General features: G+C 44.7%; 1 protein-coding gene across 1 annotated transcript; it reads right to left on the bottom strand.

The window, feature by feature from the left end:
• Window positions 1–5048: 5048 nt before the first annotated feature.
• On the bottom strand, window positions 5049–17500 carry DDO (D-aspartate oxidase). Its single transcript, XM_036318052.1, has 5 exons — window positions 17373–17500; window positions 15518–15693; window positions 12969–13077; window positions 9202–9378; window positions 5049–6720 (listed from the first exon to the last, which is right to left on the bottom strand). The coding sequence occupies exons 2-5, from the start codon at window positions 15687–15689 to the stop codon at window positions 6153–6155; spliced, it is 1026 nt and encodes a 341-aa protein (XP_036173945.1). The 5' UTR covers window positions 15690–15693; window positions 17373–17500; the 3' UTR covers window positions 5049–6152.
• Between the last annotated feature and the right edge of the window lie 24 nt (window positions 17501–17524).

Here is a 17524-nt window from a genome sequence, read left to right as displayed (position 1 = left end):
CTCCTTGAGCACATTTAAATAAATTCTCTCCTTTCCACCAAAAACCCTGGTCTAAGGCACCTTAAAAATAAGGGAATCCCTGTGATGGGAAAACATTTAAACTATTCACTGGGTCTGCAAACTGCTTCTGAAAGAACCTGATAGTCAATATTTTAGGCCTTGTGGGCCACACTGTCTCTCAGCTCCTTTGCTGCTGTAGCCTGAAAGCATTGAGATAATATGTAGACAAATGGTCATGGCTGTGTTCCAATAAAACTTTATTCACAAAAACAGACAGAGGGCCAAATTTGGCCTGAGGGCTATGATTTGCTTTGCTCTAAATTATAAGTTCCATGTGGGCAAGGACATGTCTGGTTTAACACTTCATACCTGAAGACGGGTACCCAAAAACACCAAGCCTGGTACTCAAAAAACTTTTTGTTGAATGACTGGGTGAGTAAATTATTAATGTGGCATCAATGAACAGATTATCCCAGCTAAAATTTGAAAAAACTAGTAAGCCTCATTCAACAAACTCTCTTTTTTGGCTTGCTCATTGATTTTCCTTAAAAACTACAAAAACCTATCTACATACTGCTAACATCTCAGTTTGCGTATACCACAGAGAATACATTCATGGCCTGCATTCTCAGGCAGTTGAGTTATCTTACCAGCAAGAAAGAATAAGCATAAAGAAAATTTTCTTAGAATCAAAGCCGGTTTGTCTATTAACCCCCCACCCCACCCCCCCATCCAGGTCTGCACATTCCACTGGCATTAGTCTACTGGGACCACGCAGGAGTGTAAGGCTGCTGTCTGGTAAGAGAGCAGCTACCATGTCTCTTCCCTGCCTTTAAGGTCTCTGCAGCTTCCAGGTATGTTGTGCCTGGGATCTGGCTCCTAGTAAGAGAGGAACAAGAAAGAAGATAAGAACATCAGTCCTGTGCCTGGAAACTACATTGTCCAGAAGATCTTCTGGCGAGCTTGATTCCTTGTCTCAGCTCAGCCCTTCCCTCACTGATCCCTGCATCCTGCTGTTCACCTAGCCCACCCATAGCACTTTCCATATGTCTGGTCTCCCATGTTTTGCCTTACTTTTTCACCCACTCAAATGTGGGTTACAGTAACTTCCTTAAACAAAAATCCCATTTGGCTGTCTGGACCAGAGATCTTTAACCCTGACTGTGCATGGGAATCGCCTGGAGAGCAAAACAAAACAAAAATCTGATACCTGGACCCATCCCGAGACCAACAGAATTAGCATCTCTTGAGCAGGGATAGCAGTAATATTTTTAAAAAGCTCCCCACTCCCTTACCGTGGTCATTTTAATGTGGATCCAGGATTGAGACACCCTGATTCTGATTTTTTTACATCAGAATCACCTGGGGAGCTTTTTTATCATATAGATTTCATGTATATGTATTATAGAATTGTATACCTGAAACCTACATAATTTATTAACCAATATCACCCCAATAAATTCCATAAAAATAAGTAAATAATATAGATTCCAGACCCAATAAATCAGAATCTCAGGGGATGGTGGGACCGGAGCTCTCTGCTTTTCTCTGCCTCTCTTTCTTACCTGACTTCCTCTGTGTAAACCTGAACAACTTGGACTGTCAGCTCAAGTTTCCAAGTCTCCAGAGCCTATCAGTACTAGGAAACACAATCTTTTAGTACAAATTCTTAAGGACCTGACTGACTCAACCCTATTTATAATTTGATACTTTCAGCAGAGTCTGCTCAAACCTTGGGCTTTCCATTGTCAAAAGCCAATGGACTACATTCCCAGCTTCCCTTGAACCTCAGTGTAGGCCTGAGGCTGAATCCCATGCAGTGACATATAAGCAAATGTGCTCCATGAGTCTTCTGGGAAGTTTCCTTGGGGGTGGGGGTGGGGGTGTGCTGGCTGGAGCTCCCACCGCCATCCTGGAGCCATGAGCACAAGAGCCACATCCTGGAGATAGCTGAATGTGAACAGCCTGGGCCACTGATGAGGTCCTGACGACAGTCCTGGACTGCCTATGTCCAGAGAGAAACACATGCCAACTATTTGGGGTTTGAAACCGATGGTTTCCTATAACCCAATAAGCTGTGACCAGAGAGGCAGGACACAAGAGATACCAGGTAGCGAATTTCCAGATCTGAGCAGATTTAGGAAAAGGGCCCTGAACAGAGTAGGCAAACTGTATGGTGTTTTGCCACAATCCCTGAGTTCCATTGCCAGACAGCTTGGGTCTGTATGGAAAAGAAATCCTAGAATGCATGAAAAGTTTTGGCGTGGGCTGATATCACAGAACATGCACCAGGGTAAAATGACAATTCAAGAGAAACGGGCTCTGGGCAGTGGAATTGTGGGAAATGTGGCTGCAGGCCAGGTCGGCAGGTGCTCTGAGCAGATGGGAGTCAGTTGTTCTGCTAATAATTGAAGAAACACTGGTTACATATTTTCTGGGATCTGGTTAACTCGTTTCTTTCGCTGCTTAGGGCTATGATTTATAGGCGGCACAGCCACTTGGGATAATAAAGCCCCCAGGCCTCATGGCAAACTGCTGAGATTTTTCAAGAAGAAAGGGACCGCTTGAACATTTCAATCGGCTTTTCCTAAGTGAATGACACCCAGAGGAAACAGGTTTCCTATGTGCCTCCATCGTTCACAACCCCAAGAAGAAAGATGAGAGGAATCAAGAAAAAAAATGCTATGCTATGGGGAAAAGAAAAAAAAGGGGGTTGGGATGGGTAACATTACTTTCTTTTCAAATACCTGACATTCTTGAGAGTCCTGGACCAGGTTTCCCAGAACTACAACTCCCAATGGACACAGGTCCCATCATCATTTTTTTTCCTCCTTTTCTATAAAAGCTCTTAATGGGGTGAGAAAAAAATTGGTTTCAATCGCAACTGGTTTGAATGAATCTATTCAATAAAAGGAAGACTATAACATTTATAATTTTTAAAAATAGCCTTTCTTCTATCGTGTTCTACTGGGCTATGGCCTTTCTATACAGCTTCTTTCCTTCCTAAGTGAATAAACCCTAAAAGTGTGTCCATAGCCTCTGCTGAAGAAGCTCCATGCCTCCAACACCGGTGCCCTCACAGCTGCCGTGTCGCTCTAGGTCACAGGAGCAGCAGGTCTGAGCTCAGGCACAAATGCTACACACTGTGTCAAACACAGGGATTTAAGAAAGAAATCAGTTGTTCTCCATGTTCAGAAGAAAATAAGCTTTTAGTGGTCTGTAATAGAAAACAGGGGGAAAAACAAACAGCAAAGTAGTCCATTCTCAGGCCTTAGCACAGATCACCAGAAACCTCAGGAAATCTTTGTGGAATAAAAAGGAAAGAAATGAAGAGAAAAGAAAAGGAAAGGAAAGGAAAGGGAAGGGAAGGGAAGGGAAGGGAAGGGAAGGGAAGGGAAGGGAAGGGAAGGGAAGGGAAGGGAAGGGAAGGGAAGGGAAGGGAAGGAAAGGAAAGGAAAGGAAAGGAAAGGAAAGGAAAGGAAAGGAAAGGAAAGGAAAGGAAAGGAAAGGAAAGGAAAGGAAAGGAAAGGAAAGGAAAGGAAAGGCACATGAGAAAAGCAATGGCTATATTCAGGGCTTGCTTTAGCAAAGGAGTCAGCCACCATCACCTCAAGGCAGGCAGAGGAATTGGAAGCTTAATAGTGAAAAAAAGGAACTGCAGGTGTGCCCTGAGTGGAGGCTGCCACCCTGGGAAGCTGTAGATGGCCAAAAAGAAGCAAGGCGTCCACTGTGATTGGTTAGGAGAGCATATTGAGCTTTCTCTGGTTGGTCCTACATTAGAAATGGAACAAAAATTAGGGGACCTGTCAGTTATTAATCAAGTTCCTGGCCATTTGGGGCCAATTGTTTCAGAAATGATGGTGTAGCTTTCTGGATTATTACTAAAGATAGCAACCCGGCTTCCTGCAAATCTGACCTATAGCAGGCTGGCTCCTGGGGCCGGCTATTATAAATAACGTTTCCTGGACAGGCTGCTGCAAGCTGTGGGTCAGCGTTCTATTTTTACAAACGGCCATCGCCCGTTTGAAAATTGTCTCTCATCTTTCAGACAAAGACAGATAGCTGTCTACAGGCAGCGAGGTGATTCCCGGCATTTCTAGAGACCCACTTTGGGAGACAGCTTGGCCACCTTGCCCAGAAGTACCTATGACATCCCTGCTTATGTGAGCATGTCCCCAGGACGATGCCCTGAGAAGGCGAGAAAGGAAGGGAAGGCTAGTGGTATTGAGCAAATACCGATATTACAGCCCACCCCACCTCCAAAGATTCTAATTTAATAGAGTAGGGCTGGACATCAATATTTTCCCTAAACTTCCTAGAGGATTCTAATGTGCAGCCCGGTTGGCAGCTAGTGACCGAAATCTTTGAGCAATACTGGGAGCATATTCTTAGCCACTAGTGAAAATGAGGCAGGGCTGCAGCCATGACCACTTTCTCAGGAAGCCTCCCATCTTTCAGTCTTGTAATGTTGGGCATTAGAAATATAAAATACAGAGTGAAACTAAACTCTGAGAGTAGCAAGTAGACCGTGTCATAGAGTGTGAGCCTGCCTACACGACATGAAAATGCAGCGTTATTGAAACTGGGCCATAAGCAACAAGTTCAAAACACTTCAAACCATCATGAAAGTGACGGAAAGACTACCTGTTCTGAGCAGCATTCTTCACTTTTATTTCTAACCATTAAAAATGTATTCCCCCTTCTTTAAAATGCCATTTGATCATAACATTATTTCTCATAGGTTTCATGTAATGAGAGTGTGTGCTCCTGTGTCTGTATGTATTTCATCTAAGTTTGTACATTTATCAAATACTTGACACAGAATTCAGAACAACAGGCATTTGGGGCATATATACTCAAAAGAATCACATATTCGCTCAAATCACCTGGTATCTATCCATTTTTTATTTCCAGTCATTTCTAAAGTTCAGATTTGCCAATTTATCTGAATTTAATGCACTACCACCCCCTGGTGGAAATCCATAGAAAAGAACCCACGCTGGATTGCTTTCTCCACCACCCCAGCCCCTCCCTAACCCCTCTCCCATACATCTTTCTCTCTCCCAGCAGTATTTTTTCTTCAAACAAAATCAGATGCAAAAGCTCAGTGAACAAAACAGCAAAAATAAAACTGTACTAGAGGCTTTCTCTTCCCCACATTCTCATTGCCAACCCCACATCTCCCTCAGAGTATTCAAAGTAGAGTTCATCTCTAAACATATGCCACCTTCCCCCCCAAATAAAAATCACCCCTGTTTCTCCCAAGCTTCCTTATCTCAACAAAGAGCATCTCCTTTGCCATTCACTCAAACCAAACCCTCCTGAGAATTCATAATACACATGAACAGATGAAAGGCTCTGAGTAGGCCCGCGTCAAGAAACCAGTTAGATATATTTAATTCCCAAACTCATTTTATCATGAGACACAACCCCTCCTCCCCAGAACTTTTTTTTAAAACTTGCAAAAAAACTCTGATTATATTTCATTCAGAAGGATTGTTCCATCTTAATTAGCAAATTAGCTCTTTGGCTGCACATTCTATTCAATCTTCAAAAATGCTTGGGCACAGTCCACCATACAACAAGCCAGCTCTCAATTGCCCATGGTAATGCAAAGTGCGGCCCTCAGGGAGCTGACCCCAGACAGCTATGGAGTTGATGCCACTGTGTCTTCTACCAGGAATTCTTCTAGCAGGAGTCATGCTTTGTCTTTCATTAACTGTAATAAACTTGTATCGCGTGATCCCCGTGTAATTTTATTTACGAGGACTTTAATCTCATTCGACTACAACCAGGGAGCATCATGGGCAGCTCTGCAACTGGCAGTGAGCTCAGTGGCTCCCATGCCTTATCTCCTCCTGTGGATTTATGAGCCAAAGATGTCGAAATCCCTACAGCTTCCAGCATCCATGTAAATGAACATAGATTCTTGGACACTAGATCTAAAAGAAATCTTTTTTTTATCAAAATCTTTATTTTTAATAGAAATAGAGCTTTATGTTCCAGGTGATTAGTAATAGATGTAAATCTAGTACCAGAATAGCACTAGATTAGATTAGTACTAGTTCCAAATCTACTCGTACACATTGTATCAGAAATTATGTTGGTCAGTAGTCTCCTGGGCCATTTGCTGTCATTTACATCTTTGTCACTTACATCTTTGACTTGGGAGTGGGGGCTCTGAGGGCTTGCACACACTCCTTTAGCAGCCTGGTGGCCTCCAGAGCCGTCCCCCAATGCATGGAGAAGCCCCCGCTCCCATGGCCATAGTGGTGGACCACAGGCAGCCTCCGGCCATCCCGGGCTAGGATCTCTTTCTGCAGCCGAACACCTGCTCTGTAGGGCCTCAAGCCCACCGTCTCCTTTATGTCCCAGGCTCCGTGGAGGGAGGGCTCCAGAGCACAGCATCGGGAAAGAATATCTCTGCTAATTTCTGCATCTGGGGACAGATTCCAGTCTCCCTTTTGCCTAGTTCCACCCAGGGTTACGTTGGATGCACCGGGGTAAATATATGTCAGTCCACTCCCATCTCGGATAAAATGCTTCACCCAGGGAGCCTGAACTTTAAGTAGCTGGCCCCTCACGGGGAAAATCTCCAAGTCTCCAGCAAGCTGTCTGCTTCCAAGGCCCGAACAGTTGACCACGATGTCGAAGGACGGGTGAAGCTCCCACAGGTCTTCTATTCGCCGGGTGAGTATCATGCCCCCCCTTTCTTTGACCCTGGGGAGATGAAGAGACCAGGAGGTGAGCCTTGGCAACTTCCTGCGCAACCTGTACGGGCAGTGATGGGCAGGGACATGGAAACAAACACCTGAAGCGCTTCCACGGCCCGAGCAGGCAGAACTCTAGCCACCGATTGCTTCATATTCTTGGAAACTGGGGATTCCAAAAGTGGAGCCTAAATAAAAACCTATTTCAAAAATTCAAAGCCAAGTAAATAATATGCAGGGTGGGGCAAAAGTAGCTTTACAGTTGTTCATATGGAAAACAATACAATACTTAATAAATAATAATACAAAGATAAACTCTGTTTCAAGTACACACAGCTACAAATTCTGTTCTTTGTCCTATGTGGGGTTTTTTTTAATATTTTTTTTTTTACTGATTTCGGAGAAGAAGGGAGAGGGAGAGAGAGATAGAAATGATGACAGAAAATCATGGATGGCTGCCTCCTGCACACCCGCTACTGGCAATCAAGCCCACAACCTGGGCATGTGCCCTGACCAGAATGGAACCATGACACTCAAACATTGAGTCACACTAGCCGAGCTGTCCTTTCTATGTGTAGTAGAGTTTCTATATCATTCTAGATGCCAAATAAGTACCAAATTAATCTGGGTATTTTAAATACCCAAGTATTTCTTCTTTATGTCATTTCTTAGCACCTAAATTAACTGCCTGGGACATTTTTGTCTTGCATGTTCCTTTGTATTAGTCTCCCTAACTAGATGGTTGGAACAGGGCTGACATGCTCCCCTTATATCTACCACAGGGATGTTAGCAGGAGAGGGCTAATATTTAAACATTATGTTCTGTGTTCCAACCATCCCAATTAGAACTCAAAATTATTCTCCTAATTCAGAAAAATAAGAGGATTTACCAGCCTTGGAACTTGAGCAAATTAGTTAAACTCACTAAATTTGTTTTTTCAGCTATAACCTAGAGACAAGAGTGCTGAGCTCTCATGGTTTTTTATGACAATTATGTAGGAATTCAATAAATGTAAGTATCCTTCTTTTCCATTTCAAGGGTACCTTGCTGATTGAGCTACTGATGAAAGTTCATCCTCCACCTGGAAACTTCTTAAATTAGCATAGAGCACAGGGTATTGGGAAGCCCTGTCAGGCTTGCTGTGCTGAGTTCCTCCCAGCCCTCATGCCTCACAAGAAAACTTACTGAATGTGCCCAGTCATCCTTGTGCAGTTGTGATGTGACCATGTGGTGATACTCAGTCGTTATTGTATAGCCATGGCCAATGCATTAAGATGGCACAAAAATGTAGGAGGAAACTGCACCTGGAAGCTAGAAGTTTTAGGTAATCAGGTACCTACATGGCTGCCTTTACCATCATATGAAGTAGTTATTCAGGAGGTTTCGAGTGACGTGGTTGGGGGTATAAGAAGCTTGGTGACTTTGCTCTTGGAGCTTCCTGCAACTGACCTCACCCTGGGCAGGGAGGATACCATTGCCCCAACCACCCAGGAGGAAATGGGGGTGGGGATGGGGGGGGGGTGTCAAGAAGCTGTGCTCATTACATAGCCTCATCCCAAGTCCTCTGATCATCACCCTAAAATCCAAGTGTCCATTTTCATTAAGCCTAAAATCCAGGCTGTGGGAGAGAGGAATCCTAATTGAAATAGGAAGTCCTGAAAACCAAGCCAACATGCAAGTTGAAGGTATTTGGGGCTAACCTTGGTGAGGAAGGAATTACATAATTTAGATAAACCCTCAGTTTTAGAGTTCTTGTTTATAACAAAAGAAAACAATGAAGCTAGTTTCTTTACCACCAATGAGAAAAATATTCAAAAATAATTTATAATAAGCATAGGAGTCTCTCATTCAAAGAACTAGAGTAAATCATCTACTAGTAATTTTATATAACTGGAAGCATATTTTCCAAACTCCATTGTACAGGCCAGGAAACTAAGATACTATTTCAATAAGTTGGTTTTATTGGTGTGTTGTGGTGGTGGTGGTGAACCATATTGTGCATCAAGATGCACACTACAGCCGTGGCCGGTTTGGCTCAGTGAATAGAGCGTCGGCCTGTGGACTGAAAGGTCCCAGGTTCAATTCCGGTCAAGGGCATATACCTGGGTTGCAGGCACATCCCCAGTGGGAGGTGTGCAGGAGGCGGCTGATCGATGTTTCTCTCTCATCGATGTTTCTAACTCTCTATCTCTCTCCCTTCCTCTCTGTAAAAAAACAATAAGATATATTTAATAATAATAAAAAAAAGATGCACACTACAAGTAGAAGTTGGGCATGTCACTCATCAAAAAGAATGGTGTGACTCACTCCTGTGACTCAAGCACTGTCTTCAAATTGTTTTCAAAGCCCTAGCCATCTGTGACCAACGAGACACAATGCAAGAGCTCTGAGGGACCACAGGGAATTTTCAGTATATATTTTGTGAATAGCTAAGAAGTTAATTATGGCTATGACCGATGAAGGAAGCAGCAAAGAGCCATGTCAACTGACCTTTTCTCCAACCATGGGAGGTAGGCAGAACCTTCGCATTTCAGCGTTGTAAAAGCCTGACCAAACACATGTTGGGGAAATTTCTTCAGCTCAGCCTCGGTCATCTTTCGAAACCCCAGAACCACGTCAGCCCAGAATGGCACTTCTTCAGTAGGAATGCTCTGAAATACCTGCCAACTGAAGCATATTAGGAGAATAAATTTCCTGAAATTTTGTGAAATAACACATCTCTTATGAACCCCATGTGACATTCTCTAAAGCAATGAAAAATCACACTTCCTGTACATGAGCAAAAGACCTATTCTTCCATTCTCTTGGGTTCAGATACCTTAGCAGCTAAATTTAAAATGTTCATGAGTGAGGGGAATAAGACATTTAACAGGTAGTGTATCTTTTAAAGATTGGATTTAATTCTCTTTTTTCCAAAAAGCTCTTGCCTAGATTTTCTTATTTACTTATGACTATGCACATTAGAGGAAAGCTTTTCCTGTTTTGCATAATGCTTGACATAAATTATAAGCAAACTATCAAAAGTTTAAAGGTTGGCCTCATTCCTGAACAAAATATCTAAATTGGAATGAGCAATGGTGAGAGTCCAGGAGGCTGGGGTGCAAATTATGACTTAAGTTGTAGGTCATTCGTTTAGCTCTTGATAAAAGAAGTTGTCCGGAGAAGTCCTGCTCCTGCGAAGTCATGGTTGGGGTGGATGAGGCTGGAATGATATTGATTGACAACAAAAAGCCTGTAATAATTCTACCAATAGCTGTGAGGCATATGTTGAAGTTACAAGTGTTTTTCATCAATAGAAATAAATGTTGTAAATCATGGCTGCTCTGAAATAGTCAGGAAAATCATTTGAGTGCTGTACATGGTTACTAATGATGTGAGTAATTCATAACCAAGTAGTTTGCCTCAGGGCTCTGTAATGTGTGCTCATGCTTCAAGCTCTCTCTGGGCTAGATTGCCCTCTTCCATATCTTCACCATCAGCTGTAGGCCAAACACTCAGCAGGCTACATCTCCAGCCCACTTCTCTCTCATGAGTTCCAAAATCAGATCCACACCCATCATGTTTCCTACTCCCCACTGAATGCCGACCTCATATCTCATACAATAAACACACACACACTCCCCCTACTCCTTTCCCCATCTTATCCAACTCAGAAAATGGGGTCCCATCCACACAGGTGCTAATGCCAGGAACCCAAAAATCACCCTTTACTCTCTCAACCCCTGCATGCCATCAACTATCAGGTCCCATCAAATCTCCTCATAAGCCCTGGCCTGCTAACTCAATTGGTTGGAATGTCATCCCATACACCAAAGACTGGGTTCAATTCCCAGTCAGGGCACATACCCAAGTTGGGGGTTAGATCCTTGGTCAGGGTGCCTACAGGTGGCAACCAATGGATGTTTCTCTCTCACATCCGTGTTTCTTTTTCTTTCTTTCTCTCTCTCTCTCTCTCTCCTTCCCTCTCTCAGGTGAGAATTAAAGTAATAATAATAGCCCTAGCCATTTTGGATCAGTGGATAGAGCATCGGCCTGCGAACTGAAAGGTCCCAGGTTGGATTCCAGTCACGGGCACATGCCCGGGTTGTGGGCTCGATCCCCAGAGGGGGACTTGCAGGAGGCAGCCAATCCATGATTCTCTCTCATCATGGATGTTTCTATCTCTCTCTCCCTCTTCCTTCCTCTCTGAAATCAATAAAAATATTTAAATAATAATAATAAATCTCCTCTTAAGCATTTCTTAATTCATCTACTCTCTATCCCCACTATCAACAGCTAATCTATCCCATCATGATCTCACGTTCCACAAATCTGTCTTCCACACTACAGACAGAATATTTTTGAAATGTAACTATGATCAGTTACTTCACTGTGTAAAACCCTTCCAATTACATTGGAATTTTTCAATCCCTCCAACACACCACAATCACCCCAGACTCAGTTCTATGCATGTGCCCTTCCCTCTACCCAGAATGCTGCCTCCTCTGTCCTGACCGTGTCTGTGCCCCTTTCACCTCTACACATCACCAAACTACACATCACTTTCTTCCTGGTGGCTTCTCATAAAATCCCAGAGCAAGTTTATTCTCCAGATAACTGCTTTCGTAATTTGTGTCTCATTAGACTTAGGACATTATCCACATACCATAAGCTACCATAAGCTATATGAGGGCAGGACCATGTCTGTCCTTCTTTAAAAAATCACTTCATATATATTTATTGAGCATCTACTATATGCCAAGCAGTATGTGTTAAATTGCTCATTTATATATCCCTAATACCTAGGATAGTACCTGACACTGATGAATGCTGAAAACTTGTTTTGAAGGAATAAACAGATTAATAAAGTGATATACTTAAGCCAAAGATGCCCAGAGCATTGTGCCCTTGTCTTGGCTTGACTCATCCAAATCCTTTTTGGAAGCAAGTGGGATAAGAATCATTCATGTGAGGGGAAATGAAGAGCTCTCTTCTGGAATAGCTTAACGTGCCTTCTTTATAGTAACCTCAGTGGTGGCAGTCTTACTCTTGAAAGGTCATTTAAATTGTGGACACAGCTGTTTTTAAAAATTACGTAGAGCCAAAGTTTGTGAATTAGACGGGACCACATTGGTTTTGACAAAAATGAAGGGTGGCCATCCATTAATGAGAACCATTTGCCTACATGGTTCATCAGCTGGTTTTGGAGACAGTTATAGAACCATCTATCTTCAGAAGGTAGAGAAGTGAAAGTTGCTACTTTGGACAAAGACTTTGAGGAATTAGTAATGTCAACATATTTTGGTATTTGTGATGGTGAGGGAGGGCAAGAAAAGGAAAAGGGTAGAAATCTGCCTGATGCAGGTGTGTTCACCAGCAAAAAATGTCAGCAGACATTGTCAAAAGAGGAGGGAGGACAGGGTTTTTTGGTTTTTGTTGGGGGGGGGGGGTTGTTTGTTTGTTTGTTTTGCTTTAGAAATAGCACAAAGGGTGCAGTGGATTTAAGAATTTAGCAAAAGGCAAACATCCCTCTGCTCTTTCAAAGGCTGTCGGGCATGACTGTGTTATATAACACAGGATAACACAGATGCATATAGGTTATGTCACTAAGTTAAAAGTGATAGAATGGTTAGTGATCTCTACTTAAGACCATATAGGAAGATATTGCAATATTTTAAGTGCTGGTTTGTGTTAGAAATGTTACATAGGATTTATTTTTAAACTCTTTTGTTTAATTGTGCATCTCCTGAAATCAGATACGAAGAATCAATAGGAGTGGGCTAACCATTTCAGAAATATTTTTTTCCTAAGTGGCACTTCACAAGGTAACTTTGGTGACCACAAAATTTACATTTTTGGAACGTAGCATTCTCCAGGGACACTAAGTATATAAGATGTCCCTATATTTTGGGTCTCTGCACCCACTCGAGTGTCACACCTGTTTGCTTTCCATCAGCCCCATTATCCTCACATAACCCACCTCACTGCTTACCTGACATATTTTTACGGCCATATTTGCAAATCACTGCATAACCCCCAAGGAAACTCAAAGCAGTATTTGTTGAGAAACTGTAATGGATGTTCATTATTAAAAAGTCTAACACTGTAACTTGCCTTTCTCGAGTTCTTTGGAGTAAAGTCTAAACTGTTCTTCTAAATCCTCCCACATCCAGGTCCGCATTCTGCGCACGGCAGACACCCGACAATAATATATGTTGAACTCTGAAGTCTGTTTAGATCATTCTAAATTCTAAATAACCTCAGCTCTCCTCTCTTACCCAGACACCAGGTGAACGGCAGCCTCCCCGGCTTCTGCAGAATTGGCGATTGCTGATAGGTGGTCAAATGTCTCTCTGAACCACTGCTTTTGCTTGTGGATGGGTGTGTCTATAATCAGGGAGAAAAGCAAGTGGAACAGAAAGGGAAATTATAATGACTATGCTTCAGATGAGCTCCTTCTAGATGCCGGGGAAAAGAATAAAGAGGTGAAGAGGAACATTTAGATCAAGTACCACCATGTGGAGGATTTATCAGTGACCAGAGTTCTGCTGTCAGCATCTGTTTGTATAATGACAATCAACAAAGGGGGAACCAACCAATGAGGGGGGATCTATCTGATTGGTGAGCCAGCTGGCAGGTGGTCTTGGGCAGAGGTCCTTGAAGGGTCTATAACCAACCTGAGCGGAAGTCAGTTCATGGTGAGGCATCCAGCTGGCCATACAGTTAAAACAAGAGGAGAAAGAATCAGGGCTACTTTCCTGGGGACTGAAAACATGGTGGGTGACAAAGGGAGACCTGTGAGGCCCAGGTGAGCCAGGACAGAGAAGGGAATGCACATCAATGGGAAGCTGGAGAGCTCACCCGCTGCCACAAGGAAACAAGCCCTGAATTATGAAGGTGAGCTCCTTAGGAAGGGCTCCCTGCAGCCCCAGCCAGGCTGCCATGCCCTCCATCCGTTCCACTGCATGAATCACGGGCCGCTTAGAGCAGCATGCCACGGGCAGCAGGGGCGTGCAGGACCGCACCAGCACCGCCTCTGTCAGAGTCCTGCAGACCAGTGCTCCCTATTCCCCAGGCATCCCTGCCAGAGCCCAGGAGATGGGGCCTGGACACAGCTTCTAGAAGGGTGGCAGGCCTGTCAGGGAAGAAATAAGGGTCAGGGTGCAGCCCCCAAATAAGAGTGTCCAACGCAGGCACAGATATATCTAACTGTGGGTAAAGTATTTGGCCCTCTGGTTCCTGTGGAAGGTTCATAAGGGAGAGACCAGGGCCAGGCCAGGGAACAGTCATTCTGAGAGGCTGCAGCGGGGGGCAGCACAGAGGAGAGGAGGGAACTGAGGCACAAAAGATGCTGGTCAGCTCTGTTTGGAGAGATGTCCCTCTGGTTCACAGTAGAGTGAACATGCCCCTGGAGTCACCCTGCTCCCCAGACAAACCCCAGGTCAATGAGAGCGTTTCAGTAGCAGGGTTTCAAAACTTGTTAGGAGAGACAATGTGCTGTCTTTAAGCATGTGCCCATTGTGTACTCGACACTGTATTCCAAGACTGTGGACTGTGCCACCGTGGTAGAGATCAGGAAGAAATAAATAATAAACTCCAAAGAAAACTAAATTAGACCCCTAAGGATTATACCCCAACAATCTAGGCCAGTGTATGGGGCTGTATTAAAATGCATTCCCTGTTCCCACCCAAAACCTGAAAAACAAAATAGTGGCTGAGATCCACATGAAATCATCCCAAAAGAACTGCTCTACTCAGTTCAGCAGCAAGTAGAGCAAGCCTGGTGACCTAATTCATCTTCTCATGCTGGTAAAAAGAAACGGTAGCCCGAGTGGCAGTAATAACAATAGCAACTAAGTATATAGCACTTGCTGTGTCCCAGGCACTGTTCTAAGTGCTTTACATATATTAATTCATTGAATTTTCAAACGACCCTACAAGGCCAGTATGGTCCTCACATGGTGTTGATACTCATGAGCACAGAAGATATTTACCACTGGGCCTGGTCGGAGCACATGTGGGAGGCAACCAATCGATGAGTCACTCTCATGTCAATGTTTCTCTCTATGTGTCTCTCTCACATTGATGTTTCTCTCTGTGTGTCTCTCCCCGTCCCTTCCACTCTCTCTCTAAAAAAAAAAAAAAAAAAAAAAAAAAAAATCCCCTGGTGAGGATTAACAAGCAAAAACAAACTCAAACCCAATGCATCTTTCAGCCTGAACACATACTGACTGGTTGTTCTATTCTGGCTTAGAGATAAGGATATTGGTCCCTTTACACACAGGTAGTTTCTGACTTGATGGTCATTACTGGAATCAATGGAAAGACAGAGTTGCCAATTGTGGCAGTTATTAGTGCTGTTCACCAAATACTTCTGCCTGTCCATCTGCTGGGAGCCTTACAGAACTGCACTTCCTGGCCTCCTCTAAGGGGTGAGAGCATGTGAGCGGTGCTGGCCAATGAGCTGTCATCACAAGTGATAAAAGTCACTTGGCCAGAGCCTTTAATTGCAGAGGTGAGACCCTTCCCCACCAGAGCTCTCTCCCCACCACACACAGATACTGATGACATTCAAGCAGCAGCTGCTCCATCAGCTTAGGTCCCTGCTGATCCCTTGCTGATGCTCAACAAACATATACCGTGAGCAAGAAGTAAACCCTTGCTTCTTAAACTGCTACAGTTTGGAGGCTGTTCCTATCTTACAGCATAACTGAGCTCTTGCTAACAGATGAACCAATAAGATGCTATAAGCTCACATGACACTCCATGCATCATCATTCTACCTGACATCCACCATGTTGGACAGAGGAAGGAAGATCCCTCTCACCTGGATAAACGTGGGGAATAAGGATTCCAGCTGCCACATCACTCGTTGTCTCAGGAGTGAACTTGTCTGAAATGACTGTGATGGAGCATCCTGGGACCAATTTGGAAATGCACAGAGCGGTGGAGAGCCCCATCACACCTGCCCCCACCACGGCAACCCGGACTGGATCCATGGGCCTGTGAGGAAAGAAGGTGTGTGAGCTCTAAATCTCATTTGAGCGGTTATTCCATCCAGTACAAAGTTTGGCCCGAGGTCCAAAGCCTCTCACAATAAGACCTTTCCTGTTGGCATTTCTCGTGAGATAAGGAGAGCTCCCTGTAAGTTCTCTTCCCATTAAGTATCGGGGTATGGGCAGCAAGGTCTGGATGGAGTTTTAGACATGAGCGCAAAACCAGCCTGGAGTTGCCCTTGGAACATATGACAGTTTTGTGGGTTTGCCTTTGAGGGGATATTTCTACTCATTCGGCCCCCTTTCCTAAACTACTTTCCCTCTGGGTAAAACCTAGGAAAGGTGAGTGGAGTAAGCAAGGTAGACACAGCAGCAAATATAACAACATTTGACAGAAAGTCTGAACGACTGAACTCAGCATCTCCTCTCTTCTCGCCTCCTTCCCTACCTCTGTCACTGCTTTCCCGAGCTCCGCACTCCCACACTCACCCTCACCCTGTGCCTGAAACCCCGCCCTCTGAAAGCAGGCTTTTCTGTAAGCTGGGGAGCAACCCATGGCCTCCTAGCCTGGACGCCCTCATCTATAAACCAAGCCATATGAATTCCTTATTAACTCCTCTGGGTGGTAAATGAGAGAGACCCACAGAGTGTGTCTCATAAAGAGGGCTCTTTCTGAGAGTCCATATGGAAATGCAGAAGCCTGGGCTGGGCAGGCGCCTGAGACCAGCACCCAGTGTAGGAACCAGAGGGTTAATGCGGGCTCAACACACTACCACCCCCTCGCCACTGAGCCCTGCTCCACTGTCAGCTTTCCTGTCTGTCATGCCTTCCCTGCTTGTCTGTCCAGCTCTGGTTTTGCTCTCTGTCTCTATAGGTCTCAGGCTCAAACTCCAGAGAGAGAAAATACAATTTGGCTAGTTGATCATTGCCATCCCTATCAATGTTTAGCAGCAGGCCAGCTCATTGGGCTAAACCAACCTGTACCTCTGCCCTTGGCACAGTGGCCCTTCTCTGTCTAATCAGCAGTAGCCAGGGCATCAGGTCGTGTGATATAAACCATGGCCACCTTCACGCACGTCACCTTCCTCAGGAGGAGGCGGGGCAGTGCCCTCTGCTGTGAGCAGGACAAACTGGGGGGGCTCAGCTGTCAGTGGTCTGTTCCGCCTCGGACGCTGGCTGATACTGTCAAGTCCTCCAGTGAAGTTCTCTGTGTGTTATTTCTATTTCTTAAGCTACATATGCATTTCCTCGGCCATTAGTTCGTCTGATTGCTCCACAATGGGCTGGCTAACTAAGAAAGAGCAGGATTGCCAGGGCAGAGGGTGGAGCAGGGGAGGGTCCAGGCAAGGGGCAGCCAAGCAGAGGGGGCAAGCTTGAGGAGTGTGGCCCTGCACGCGTGCCCCAGAGGTAGAAGGCAGCCACCTATTCCCTTACTGCCTTTCCTGCTTCACTACGTCCTCCCTGCCCAGCAACTTTCCCAAAACAGTTCTAATAAATTGAGAAGGAAAGTAATCCGTGGCTAAGAATAACCAGCTGCCAGGGAGCAGAAATGTGAGCCAGCAAGGTGGGTACAGCCTGGCCCCGTGACCTGTGAGTCAGGTCACCTGATCCCTTTAAGACACACACCCACGCTCCCTGAGTGTGTACAGCGTGAGCCCGGAGCCGTGAGCAGGAGGATCCCAGTACCTGTCTCTGCAAAGGCGGCCTGGAGTCCACAGGAGGCTCTGGCACCAGCACTTGTTTTCCCAGTGAATGGTTGGTCCAGTGCCTGAGAGACGAAGGGAAAGCAAAACTGCTTCCCATTGGGGACATGCCTGAGGACGTTGCCTCTAACCTGA

The sequence above is a fragment of the Myotis myotis genome, unplaced genomic scaffold (assembly GCF_014108235.1).
Source record: "Myotis myotis isolate mMyoMyo1 unplaced genomic scaffold, mMyoMyo1.p scaffold_m19_p_7, whole genome shotgun sequence".
Taxonomy (NCBI): Eukaryota; Metazoa; Chordata; class Mammalia; order Chiroptera; family Vespertilionidae; genus Myotis; species Myotis myotis.
This window is presented reverse-complemented; position numbering and strand designations above follow the sequence as displayed.